At 43.2% G+C, this 13,201-nt stretch overlaps 1 protein-coding gene across 1 annotated transcript; it reads left to right on the top strand.

Moving 5' to 3' along the window:
* Positions 1–325: 325 nt before the first annotated feature.
* On the top strand, positions 326–12,893 carry ABRACL (ABRA C-terminal like). The gene is made up of 3 exons (XM_032651873.1): positions 326–999; positions 5,944–6,010; positions 12,304–12,893. The coding sequence occupies exons 2-3, from the start codon at positions 5,950–5,952 to the stop codon at positions 12,486–12,488; spliced, it is 246 nt and encodes an 81-aa protein (XP_032507764.1). The 5' UTR covers positions 326–999; positions 5,944–5,949; the 3' UTR covers positions 12,489–12,893.
* The last annotated feature ends 308 nt before the right edge of the window (positions 12,894–13,201 follow it).

Genomic DNA, 13,201 nt, shown 5'->3' with positions numbered 1-13,201 from the left:
GATTGGCTTATCTAATGATCCGAGTCCCGGTTTGGTGAGGATTGTTTGTTCCAGGTCACCTCTTAGGGTGATGGCCAGTTTATGGACTGTGTCTCTCGGGTCACATGACCACTCTTAATCCAGTCAGCTATGGTGGGGCGGGGCGGGGGGAGAAATTTGGGAGCAGTTATCTGTGCAACCTTTGTCCTAAGAATAGTTTGGGTCAGTTCTCTCAGCAGGGTCTCGGTTTCCTTTTCGAAGGGACACCAGGTACAGCAAACATGTCACACACATACACACACACAAACACACGCTGATTAAAACAAGTTACTAAAATAAAGGATGCATGAATGACTGAATTATGCGGTTACGTGTAGGAAATAATAAAGAGGGGAAGAAATCTATATTGACCGGGACCAATAATTAGCTTTGTCCAAGTAAAGTTTCTTCGCAGTAGAACAAATTGGTTTTCAAACATGAATTTTCTTTTGCAAAACTGACCATCCTGTTGTCACGTCTGTAGCTTTCTGAAGGCCTCTGCTCCTGGCTTACGTTCCTCCTAGGAGACCTCAGCATTCAGCACGCTGGGGACGCTTTGTTTCCTAAGTTAGGAGAGAGATCCTGGCAGGAAGTCAACGACCAGGATCAGATGCTGGGGTTGAGGATCCGTGGCTCCGAGCGGCGTGGGGGAAAGGCGGCGGTAATCGAAGCTCTGGGCGCATTTTCCTAGAAGCCTCCAGCGCTCCGCCACCTGTCTGGAGTCTGCCCCCGTCTCGGGCATCTCCTCTCTTGAGTTTCCTCCTCATAGGCTTGTCCCTGGGAGTGTGGGCGGCCGCATTCCTGAGCACCGAAACTCTCCCCCCCTCCCCCGGCTAGCCTTCCTCCTCCTGCACACCAGCCTCTCTTTTCTGCCTCAGTCACTTCCTTCCTCAGCTTCTTCCTCCCCAGTGCGTTGAAGAAGATAACCACCCCGCACCGACGCAGCCCCAGTTTTCTCGGAAAAGAAAAGGAGGCGGAGAGGTGAGTGATTGCCCTGGGAAGATGTGGCCAGGTAGGTATGAAGGATGGACGGGGGTAGCCGGTGGAGGCCAAGCAGCCGGGGGGATCGTGGGCTGCGGGTGGAGAGCCGGGACCGGGACGGGGCTAAGACGCCTGGAGGGTATAACTGACCTTGGGCTGAGCGGGTGCGGGGGGCCGGGTGGGCGCGCCCCTGCGCCCCCCAACTCTGCAGCAGACTTCCGCCCTCGGCTCACGTGACGTTTTGCCGCCCGGAGGCGGACAGGGCAGGGAGATCCGCAGCGTTTAAAGATTTTTACCGCGGAGCAACGTGTCCGCTTTGCGCTTGGGGAGCCAGTTCCGCAGAGCGGAGCGGGGACGGGCTGAGAGTGAGGGGACAGGTTCCCCCGAGGAATCTGGTGGCTTCAGGGCAGTGGACTCTGCGGCGCCGGCGGCGGGTGCGGATCTGTACGCTCCCGATTCTGTGTGCGGCATGGGTGGTAGTGAGGGGACACCAGCGACTCGGGGAGCCCCGGGCTGGGTCCGTTTGCGTCGCTCGGTTTAGGCGCTCGCTCTCGGGGCGCGCCGGGGGCGCACCGACAGCCGGGGAGCGCGCGCAGGCGGCGCTGGCGCGAGACTCTCGGAGACAAAGGCTTCCGGAATGCGGTTCTTCCTGGGGAGGTCGCCCGGGAGCCAGCCGTGCGCCCCGGAGCAGGGGGCCGAACCCCGCGCTCCCCAGCTCTGCACCGGTACCGGTGGTGACCGTGTGATGGCCCGCTGGGGACAGGGTTTTGGGACCCCTTCCGGGCCAGCTCCCAAACTTGGTGCAGGTATGACCAAATATGGAGTGTGTGCGCGCCTGCGAGGGGCAGGAAGGAACCCAGTCATTCTTTGACCCGCACCAGCTGCTCGTCAGGGATTGTGAAGGAGGGTGGGGAAACAGTGGCCAGCCCCAGGGTGGAGAGGTGGCTCCTGATTCCAAGATGTCCCCACTCCAGTAGGCTTATTCCCTGACATTAGAAAATTTCTAGGTATTGCCTCCAAACTTAAAAAAAAAAACCAAAAAACAAACCAACAAAACAAAACAAAAAAGGAACCAACCACTCAAAGAAAAAAAGCTATGATAGTCCTTAAATATATTCTTAAGCGCATATTGATGGTGGAGCATTTCAGCATATGGCCCAGATGGCCCAGTGCTCCCACATTCCGCTTTCTTTGTGATTCCCACGCACAGTGCCTAATTGGATTCTGTCTCAATTAGAGGGCCCGACTAGCATCTGCCATCGCCTTCCCCTGAGCCTCCCACTGAGGGGCTCTTTCTTTCCCTTAGACTTGCTCTGCCCATGGCTTCTCATTGTTCTTGATCTCGCTGCTTAACACCAGTCCCAGGCTTCTGTCCTTATAAAATGTCATGGGCCTTCCAAGGATTGTGCAACAGCGTATTTTATACTCCTTTGTCCTCGTTAAATAATCAAATAAAGACGTAAACCATGCCAAATTACGTATGCTAGCAATAGTTTCTAAGCCTGTTATGTTCCCACTCGGAAGGGTCAGTGCAAGGAGCCTTTCTTACTTTGTAAGTGCCTGCCTTAGTAAGCACTCAGCATGTAATATTTCACACAAATACAACCCACTGTTATATTTAGTGCAGTTGGCATAATAACCAGCAAAAAAATAAATAAATAAAACAAAATTTTTAAAAAAGGAGAAGAGCCAGAATGATGCAGTAGAAACGGCATTTAATCGTGGGAAGCCCCTCAGAGTCAGTTTCATCATCCATAAAATGGGGATAAATAATATTACTTTGTAACGTTCTTAGGTTTACATGAATTAATGCAGATAAGGAGCCTCAGGTGTAATTAATTACAAAGAAATTCTGGTTGTCTTCCTGTCTTAAAATTGGATGAACATACATCTGCTTAATGTGATCCAGGAATTCACACTATTTAAGGGCGGGATTTCCTCTTTGAGTCTCATTATTAAAGGAGAATTAGGTCTGAAGTGTGTGGCTGGTGGGGGGGTGGAAGGAGTGGAAAACGATGTTAAAGAGATAAATATTCAGGGTGGGAGGAAATCAAAGCATCTGAGAATTGGAAAGGACTGTAATCCCCTTGGACATTTCCCTTTCTATTTTGTCCAATGTGGGCTGATTTCTTCATCAACCCTCACAGATCCATACTACGACTGCAAACTTTATTCACTGTTAGGCTGTTTTGATTGTTTGAGAAATTTTGTCTCATATGGCTTTCAAATCTGCCTTTCTGTTCCATCTATCCATCCTACCCAATAGAGCAACACGAAATAAGACTATTCACACAAGTGCCTAAAAGGAGCTTTAATTTTTAAAAAAATAGCTGCAGGTCTTCTCTAGGTTAACTTTAAAAGTGAAGATTCTTTAGAGTGCAAGTGACAGAAACTTAAGCAAACCAGCCCAAGCCAAACCAGGAAAGATTGGTTCATGTAACTGGAAAGTCCAAAGTCATATACAGACTCAATCATTTTTATGTGGCTGGAGTTTTCTTTGTGTCAGCTTTATTCCTGGCAGGCTCTTTTCACATGGTAGCCATTTATATAGGGGCTGTGAGCTTATACCTTAAAACCCAGTAGGAAAGTGTCTTTTTACTAGTAGTTCAGGCAAAATTCATGGGCTGAACCCATTGTTCAGGATGGGATCACCTATCCTATGTCCCAAACCAATTATTCTGACTTTGAACCACTCCTGGAGTCCAGGGTGAGGCTCTACCCAAGATAGATGGGTTTAGAGTAAGGAAGGAAAGGCTGTATCCAAACAAACTTTAGACTGCTGGTGCCAGAAGGTGGAATGGGTGCTGAGCAGGGAGATATAACAGCTGTCCACCACACTGACACTAACAGGTTTTTTTCTTACCATTATTCTCATGGCATGTCTTTCAGTTGTGTCCTCTGGGTATGTTTTAGCTTTTTAGTGTCTCTCTTAAACTATCTTGAATTGAATATAATGTTATAATTTCACCAACACAAAGTTCCCACATTATTTTTGATATTCGGTTTTATGTAGATGCATTAACCTAAGATGTTGCCTTTTATTGCAATGTAGGCTTCTTAAATTATAAGATTTACACAAAAGTGTAGCAGTGTAGCAGTGTAGTGGTGCTTTTATTATTAGCTGATAGCAAATCTGGGGTCTTGATCAATATCATTTAAACATAGATATCATTCTTGTTTTTTCAAAGCTACCCAGAAGTAGTTACAATCTGTCTGAATAAAGTTGTTTCTTCCAAATCATCACCCCAACGTAAACCATTCACACAATCCCACTCTTTTATTTGATTTGGAAAACTTACGATTTGCAGACAGACTGAATTGATTCCTTTTGCCCAGCTGCTCATACTTTCCAACCCTCATGTTGCTGTTTTCACTGTAAATTACTGCCTTCCTATAGAAACTCATTCTTCTTCCTTTACTTCTATACTTCTTTGATCCAACAAGGTTGGGTTTCTCTCCTCCAGCTCTACCTGCACTTTCCTATTTCTTGCTGTGTTTGTCTCCTCCCACTTTCTGTAGGTGTTTGCCAGGCCCCTTTACCTTTTCTGTCGGAGTGCACGTCCTCCCTCTTAGAGCTCCTCTCTGTTCCTCGCATAAATCAGCAGCTCCATGGTGACAACACCCACAGGTGTGGTTCCATCCCTTCTCATGTCTTTGATCATTTTCCAGTCTGCAAACCAGTTATGTATTGAACTCCTGCTCTTGGTGCCAGATGTGGTCCAGCAGTGAGCATGACAGTCAGATCCCCGCATAGAGGAGCTCACTGTCTAGTGATAAAAACTGAGAAGTGTCATTCCAATCAAGTGAAATGAAGAGGGCGCACATGCTGTGGGAACACACGCGGGAGAGCTCTCCTACCCCAGGGATTCAGGGAGGGCTTCCTGCAGGAAGTTATATCTCAGCTGGGACTGAACGTATGGAAGTTAGCCCCAAGAAAGAGGAATAGCCAGAGTCCGGGTTGCAGAAGAAACAGGATATGTGAAGGCTGGAGGTGTGAGAGTGAGGGGTATTTGAGGAATAAAAAGAAGCCCTGTGGAGCTGCAGCCTGGATTCAAGGGGGTAGATTTGAGGTGGCTGGAATGGTGGAATGGTGGGCCCAGCCCGTGGAGGACCTCATGAGCCAAGGGGATTCTCACAGCCACTGTTAGTCCTGAACTCCTTATCCAAAGATGAATGGTTTTCATCACAGGCTCTCCATTACAGTCAGGTTGCACTGGGCCCTGCTGGAGGAAGGGACCCAGAGGTCATCACTGCGCTGACCCCATGGTATTAAAATTGCCTTGGATCCACCTGGATCCGCCTTCCTTACTGGACTGCAGGCTCCCGGAGGGGAGGGATTGTGTTGGTTTATCCTGGTACCACCAGCTTCTAGCTTAGGGCCTGCTCCAAGTGTGCTGCGGTTTTGTTTTGTTTTTCGCTTCTGTGCTTTTGTATATACTCTTCCCTGTGCCTAGAACATCCTTTCCCAACTGTCTACTGGCCACCCCTCCCCAGTGACAAAAACTTCTGTGGCTTCCTCCTTTGTGTTCCCTTAATGCCTTGGACCCACCACTAAAAGAGTGCTTTCTTGTCACATTGCTATTCATTCCAGGCCTTTCTCTGCGTCTGGATGGTGAGTTCCCTGAGGGCAGGTCCTGTGTCACTCACCTTTGTATTTTTGGTGCCCAGAGCACGGGCTTAGAGTTCATAGTGGGTGCAAGGAGAAAGGCTTCATTCAGCCCGGTAGACTGTGTGGGGTCAGCCCAGAGGGGCAGTTATAAAATTGGGGAAATGGAGGTACTCTAAGGCCGGGTACATCATGCAAGTATTTTTAGGAAGAGGGCCACAGTAAATTAATAGTTACAAATGCTACATGAAAAAAAGAAAGGGCCCTTGGATTTTGCAAGGTGTGTTTAATGAAATGTAGAAACTGTAGTAATACACATTTATTTTTTTCTCCCTCAGGCAGCAATGAATGTGGATCACGAAGTTAACCTCTTAGTGGAGGAAATTCATCGTCTGGGTTCAAGAAGTAAGTATTATAACATGGATACAGAATTTCTTCTGAGTTTGTGTTAGAGCAGGTAGGACTAACTTTTAGAGGCATATGAAGGGATCACCTAGGGATTCAGGACACAGTTAATGGCAGCTCTTCTGTCAGCCTCAGGTGATAGCTGCTCTTAGCCCTGAAGTGATTTCTGGAGACACAGAGCCACTGTCATCTATACAAAGAATGGTTGAGATATTTCATTATCCTTTGAATGGAAAGATAATTGCTGTGCTTCTGTAACCTAGCTGCATTGAAATCTCATAATTAAATCATGTTCACATTTTTATTTGGCACAATATTAAAATTCATTTTTTTCTGCATTACCCTGCCACCATTTTGCAAATTACCAAATGACTAGGGACTCGGATTGAAATTTTAATAAATTGTCTTTATTTTCTCCAAGTTTTTGAGTTTTGTGTAATCAGGTGTTTATGTGTATATAACTAAAAGAAGCCATCCTTTAGGTAGTTTTCTTTTGGAGTTAGCTTTCCCCCTAGCAGCATATAAGCAGCTATTGTGAAATTTGGGACATGTAAAATTGGTAGTATTAGTGTCCTTTTCCTAAGTTGTAATGAAAGCAACTGTTATGCTTGTAGCTATAAGTATTTCGTGCATCTCAGACCAGACATACGAGAGTTTGGGGAGCATTTCGAAAATTGTTAAGAGCAGTAGATACGTTCAGCAACAACTGGGATAATGGAACCCAAAGTTTTAAAATTACATCATATAAGTGAAAAACAACTTTAAAAAGTGCCTTGAAAGAGTTGCTTGTCATTATAGCTTGATTCTTCTTACTTCTAGCTCTGTCTACTTATGAATCACAAATCATTTGAAATAACAAGAGGTACCTTGAAAATTCCATTAAGCCATTAGTATCAAATGTCCCCTGTAGTTTTCTGTTGCTGATGTAACAGTACTACAAACTGTGCATGAAGCAACACATTTAATATCTTTTTTAAAAAATATGTTTTATTGAAGTGTAGTTGATTTACAACATTGTATTAATTTCTTCTGTACAGCAAAGTGATTCAGTTTTATATATATATATATATGTGTATGTATGTATATATTCTTTTTCATATTCTTTTCCATTATGGTTTATCACAGGATATTGAAATAGTTCCCTGTGTTATACAGTAGGACCTTGTTGTTTACCCATTCTATATACAACAGTTTGCATCTAACCCCAAACTCCCAATCCGTTCCTCCCCCAATATACCCTCCCACTTGGCAACCACAAGTCTATTCTCTATGTCTGTGAGTCTGTTTCTGTTTTGTAAATAAGTTCATTTGTGTCATATTTTAGATTCTACATATAAGTGTTATCATATGGTATTTGTCTTTCTCTTTCTGACTTACTTCACTTAGTATGATAATCTCTAGGTCCATCCATGTTGCTGCAGATGGTGTTATCTCATTCTTTTTTATAGCCGAATAGTATTCCATTGCATATATGTTCCACATCTTCTTTATCCATTCATCTGTCGATGGACATTTTGGTTGCTTCCATGTCTTGGCTATTGTGAATAGTGCTGCTATGATCATAGAGGTGCATGTATCTTTTTGAGTTATAGTTTTGTCCACATTTAATATCTTAATGGTCAGGTAGGTTGGGAGTCTGTCTCAGTCTGTTTGGGCTGCTATAGCAAAATACCCTGGACTGGGTGGCTTATAAACAGCAGAAATTAATTGCTCATAGTTCTGAAGGCTGGAGGTCTGAGATCAGGGTGCCAGCATGGTCAGCTTGGAGTCCTCTTCCAGGTCTCAGACTTCTTGTATCTTCTCATGGTGAAAGAGACCAGGAATCTCTTTGTAGCCTTTTTATCTATCTATCTATGTATCTATCATTGTGGTAACATTGGTTTATAAAATTGTGTAAGTTTCATGTGATACAACACAGCATGCTCTTCTGTTTGGTTTGGTTTGTTCATTTATTTTGGGGGTTTTGTTTGTTTGTTTTTTATATTCCACATATGAGTGAAATCACATGGCATTTGTCTTTCTCTGACTTATTTCACTTAGCATAATACCCTCAAGGTGCATCCATGTTGTCACAAATGGCAAGGTTTCATCTTTTTTTTATGGCTGATGAAATCTTGCAGCCTCTTTTATAAGACATTAATCTTTATGACTCATGCCTTTACACCCTTACACCCCCTATGACTTTGGCACCTCCCAAAGGCCCCATCTACTAATATCATTACCTTGTGGGGTTAGGATTTCCACATATGAATTTTGGAAGAACACAGCCATTCAGACCACAGCAGGGTCTGATAAAGTTCACCTGGGCTAAAATCAAGGTGTTGGCAGGGTGCATTCCTTTCTGGAAGCTCTAGAGAATCTGTTTCCTAGCCTTTTTTCTAGCTTCTAGAGGCAGTCTGCCTTCGCTCTAGGCGCTCAGGCTTCAGTAGTTGTGGCATGTGGGCTCAGCAGTTGTGGCTTGTGGGATCTAGAGCACAGGCTCAGTAGTTGTGGCCCATGGGCTTAGTTACTCCACCGCATGTGGGATCTTCCCGGACCAGGGATCGAACCCATGTCCCCTGAATTGGCAGGCGATTCTTAACCACTGCACCACCAGGGAAGTCCCTCAGTGAGTCTTATTTTCGATAGTGATGCCCCTACCTGTGTTCCTCATTTCTACATTCTCAGTTTCTCCTGAGCTCTGTGACGAGCTCTGGCACTCTTGGGAGTAGTACTATTGTTTGGATTGTTAAAGATATTAAACATATATTTCCAAAGATTTGTCGGGTTTTCTTATTAGATCCTTCTCAATGTCAGCTTAGTGTTTATTGATCAGATTCAATTGCATTTAAAAGTCTAACATCTATATCCCTAGCACAGTGTTATTATTTGCTAAGGCAAACTGAACCTGCACTTCAAAATGAGCAGCTTTACAAACTAGATGACTACAAAGTAATTATCCTAACTTCTATAAAGATGAAAATATTTTGAACATTGCAACTTCACTAGGCCTCCTTGACTTACCTGTTCCTGGTAATAGATGACTTTTTAAGTTGGAAAGCATCTATGGAGATATGTTATCTACTGACAGGTTATGGTTATTTATGTTGTATCTGGAATAATTCTGACTAAACTAAATTATGATTTAGATTAATCATATTTAGACTAATCTAAATATGATGTATTAGCCGAAGTTAGAGATTGATGAATTTAGTTTTACCTGTTTCTTTTAAAATAAAGTTCTTTAAAGTCTCTCATTTTTCATCCTGTAGAAAAGAATTAAGTGGATAAAGATTATTTGGAGATTTAAACTCCTTTGTTTAACAAATATTTCTTGAGTGCTACCTTTATGCTCAAGTGCTGGAGATGGGAAAATAAACAAAATTCCATCTCAGCCCTTGTGGGCCTCTTTAGGTATCGAAAAGACAGATAAACTGGAAACGTGTATTGGGAAGTGGTTAAGAGTGTGTGTTCTGGGGGACTTCCCTGGTAGCGCAGTGGTTAAGAATCCACCTGCCAATGTAGGAGACTATGGGTTCAAGCCCTGGTGCGGGAAGATCCCACATGTCATGGAGCAACTAAGCCCGTGCGCCACAACTACTGAGCCTGCACTCTAGAGCCTGCGAGCCACAACTACTGAGCCCACGTGCCTAGAGCCCGTGCTCCGCAACAAGAGAAGCCACCACAATGAGAAGCCTGCGCACCACAAAGGAGAGTAGCCCTCACTCGCCGCAACTAGAGAAAGCCTGCGCGCAGCCACGAAGACCCAATGCAGCCATAAATAAATAAATAAATTAATTAATTTTTTCAAAAAGGAGTGTGTGCCCTGGAGTCAGACTCTGGGAATGAATCCCAGCTCTTCCGTATTCTTGCTGTGTGAGGGGTATTTTTACCCTCCTAACTGCAACTCAGATTGCTTGAAGGACCTGCCAGGTTACCAGCCGCTGCACTGATTCCTGTAATCAGTGAAAGATTCTCATTGCAAACAGAGGGTTGTGCAGCTAGAAGTTAAGAAATCAAACAGGTGCAGGAATTCCCTGTGGACCAGTGGTTAGAACGCTGAGCTTTCCTGCCGAGGGCGCAGGTTCAATCCCTGGTCGGAGAACTAAGATCCCGCAAGCCACGAGGTGCAGCCAAAAAAAAAAAAAGGGAAATCAAACAGGTGCATCTTTGCTTTCCGGGCCAAGCATTCTCTGTTTTCCTTTACAAACTTATTTCCTTCTTCTCCTCTTAGATGGTTTACTTGCGGTAAGTAAATTAGCCACTCTAATTACTGTTCTCCTAGACACTTAATTGTTTCACCTGTGCCTAATGGCACATACCCCATTTCTCTCATTCGTAATTGAACCAAAGTTAACTGATGAATGGATAAATAAAATGTGTTATATCCATAAAAAATAATTGAACCAATAATGATCATCGATCAAGTGCTTAGCATGTGCTGGGCACTGTGCTTTGTGCTTTAGAACTGTGTCCCCAACCTCACAGTGTGGGAGGTATTAAGATCCCCATTATACAGATGAGGAAACTGAGGCTTAGGGAGCTTCCATAAAAGTTCTCAAGGCCAAACAACTAGCAGATGGCCAGGATTTCAACTGAGGACTGTCAAGTTTTTTTAAAAAGCTCTGTGTTATACTCCCTTTAAAGTCCAGAACAGGTACTGCCCTTCATGAAGTCTTCCCTTCCCATTCTAGCCCAGTCATCTTGTTCTTGACATCCAATCACGTACTGCTTTGTGCTGTTGTTTTACTGTATGTTTATTTCCTTGTGGGAATGGAAACCATTTCTTTGATAGCTAGAAAGTGATTCTATACTTCCTTCTCTCTGCCTCTAGTGCCCAGCACAGGGCTGCACCCACAGTAGGAGTTTACTAAGCTGCAGGCTATAAGCTCTAGCAGGGGAGTGAAGGAACTCAAGAACCCTTCTCACTGTGATGGCCATCTACTTGACAGGGGGCGCAGCTTTAGGAGGGAAGAACTTGGAGCAGTGCAGTAGGATAGGACTGGGTCAAGGGTTCAGCCTGGTAGATCAAAGGATACAGCCAACAGTTGGAAGGTGTCCTAGATTACCCTTTGAGACTTCAGTTGATTGACTTTTAGCCAAAGATCCACCTTTTGTTTACCTTAATTTAAAAAAACTTTTTTTTAGAACAGTTTTAGATTTGCAATAAAATTGAGAGGAAGGTATAGAGATTTTCCATATACCCTCTGACCCCCGCACATACATAGTCTCCCCCATTATTAATATCCCCCACCAGAGGGGTACCTTTGTTACAGTTGATGACTCTACATTGACATATTATTATCACCCAGAGTCCATGGTTTACATCACATTTCACTCTTGGTATTGTACATTCTGTGGGTTGACTAATGCGTAAGGACGTGTCTCCATCATTATAGTATCATAGAGTATCTTCACTGCTTTAAAAATTCTCTGTACTCTGCCTGTTCATCTCTCCCGTATCCTAACCACTGAAAACCACTGATCTTTTTACTTAGTTTTCTCTTTTTCCATAGTTTTGCCTTTTCCAGAGTATCCCATAGTTGGAATCATACAGCATGTAACTTTTTCAGGTTGCTTTCTTTCACTAAGTAATACATATTTAAGGTTCCTCCACGTTTTTCATGACTTGGTAGCTCACTTCTTTTTAGTGTTTACCTTAACTTTTAACATCTATACTAAAAACTGGCCTTCAAACTAGATAATCTAGGGATTCTGGTAAATAAAGATTTCTTCATTTTTAAGGTCACCACTCCTTCCCTGGGGATTCTGAGCATGTTCAGAACACACTTAGAGAAACACTGTTCCTGATCTGGGGTTTCTCTTGTACTTGTTATTTTTATCGATTCAACAGCTAACAATTAAAAAATCGAAATTTAGACAGAGAGGAATTGTCCACTGCAGTGCTGTAACACATCCACTTTTTTTTTGCCACACTGTGTGGCATGCTGGATCTTAGTTCCCCGGCTAGGGAGACCAGGGATCGAACCTGTGTCCCCTGCAGTAGAAGCACAGAATCTTAACCACTGGACCTCCAGGGAAGTCCCACACGTTTACTTTTTATTACTGTTTCTTAGTTCTCTTCCACTCTCTGTCCAGATGACACTGAAGCTAGGAGATGTACCACACATTGCTTTTATTCTATCACATTTTGAATCTGGCAAGAGGTTACACTGAATTTCTGACTGTTGACTGCTAAACTGTAATCTTGGTTAACCTTCAGTTAGATGTTTATGAAAGGTTATGTGTATCTGCCACACATGGTGGCAAGAAACAGACTTTGCATTGGCTAACGTTGTGTTTTCTCAAATTAGATGCTGATGGAAAATTAAGTGTGAAATTTGGGGTCCTCTTCCGAGATGACAAATGTGCCAATCTCTTTGAAGCACTGGTAGGAACTCTCAAAGCTGCAAAAAGAAGGAAGATGATTACATACCCAGGAGAGCTACTTCTGCAAGGTGTTCATGATGATGTGGACATTATATTGCTGCAAGATTAATGTGGCTTGCATAGCTTTGCTTATTGTGGGTTTTTTTGTTTCTGGTAAACTGGAATATTACATCAAAGGACAAACGTATTAGCATAACTTAATGTATTTTTATAGAACTTTATAAACAAAAGGAGACTCATTTTAGAAGCCTGTCCTTTTTTATATCTTGAAAGTAAACTTATGTATTACACTGTAAAATAAATAAAACCTATTATTTTTTCTCAGGAATCTGGCTGGAAAATGTAGGCAATGAGGCTTTTTTTGGTGGGGATGCAAGAGTGTTTGTTTCATAAATCATTCTTAGATAATTTCTACAGATATTTGACATTCTATGAAATCAAGAAGCAAACTTGAAGACCAGCTCCCACAATGAATGTAATGTTTATGTAATAAAAACATGTAACTCTCTTCAAATTGCCTTATTGCCTTATTTTGTCATTTGAGATTTATGTATCTCTCAGAATCGAGTTTTTGCATCAAGATTAGGTAACTGCAGTAAAAGTTATCTTGATTTGAAGAAAAATTCTCTTAAAACTACAGAATTTGAAAAGTAGGGATGGTTAGTGTTACGATTTGGCCCTACAAAAAATATTAATTTTGATGCCTATATTGTGCTTGCCACTGGGATAGGGGACGTGCCCCCAGAAATGTAACCTAAAAACTTCACTTTCTAATTGGATTAGTTAGACCCACCTGAAATAATACAGGATTATCCGTGATTG

Source organism: Phocoena sinus, chromosome 12 (assembly GCF_008692025.1).
Source record: "Phocoena sinus isolate mPhoSin1 chromosome 12, mPhoSin1.pri, whole genome shotgun sequence".
In the NCBI taxonomy this organism is placed as follows: Eukaryota; Metazoa; Chordata; class Mammalia; order Artiodactyla; family Phocoenidae; genus Phocoena; species Phocoena sinus.
The sequence above is the reverse complement of the archived record's forward strand: the minus strand, read 5'-3'. Positions and strand labels throughout refer to the sequence as shown.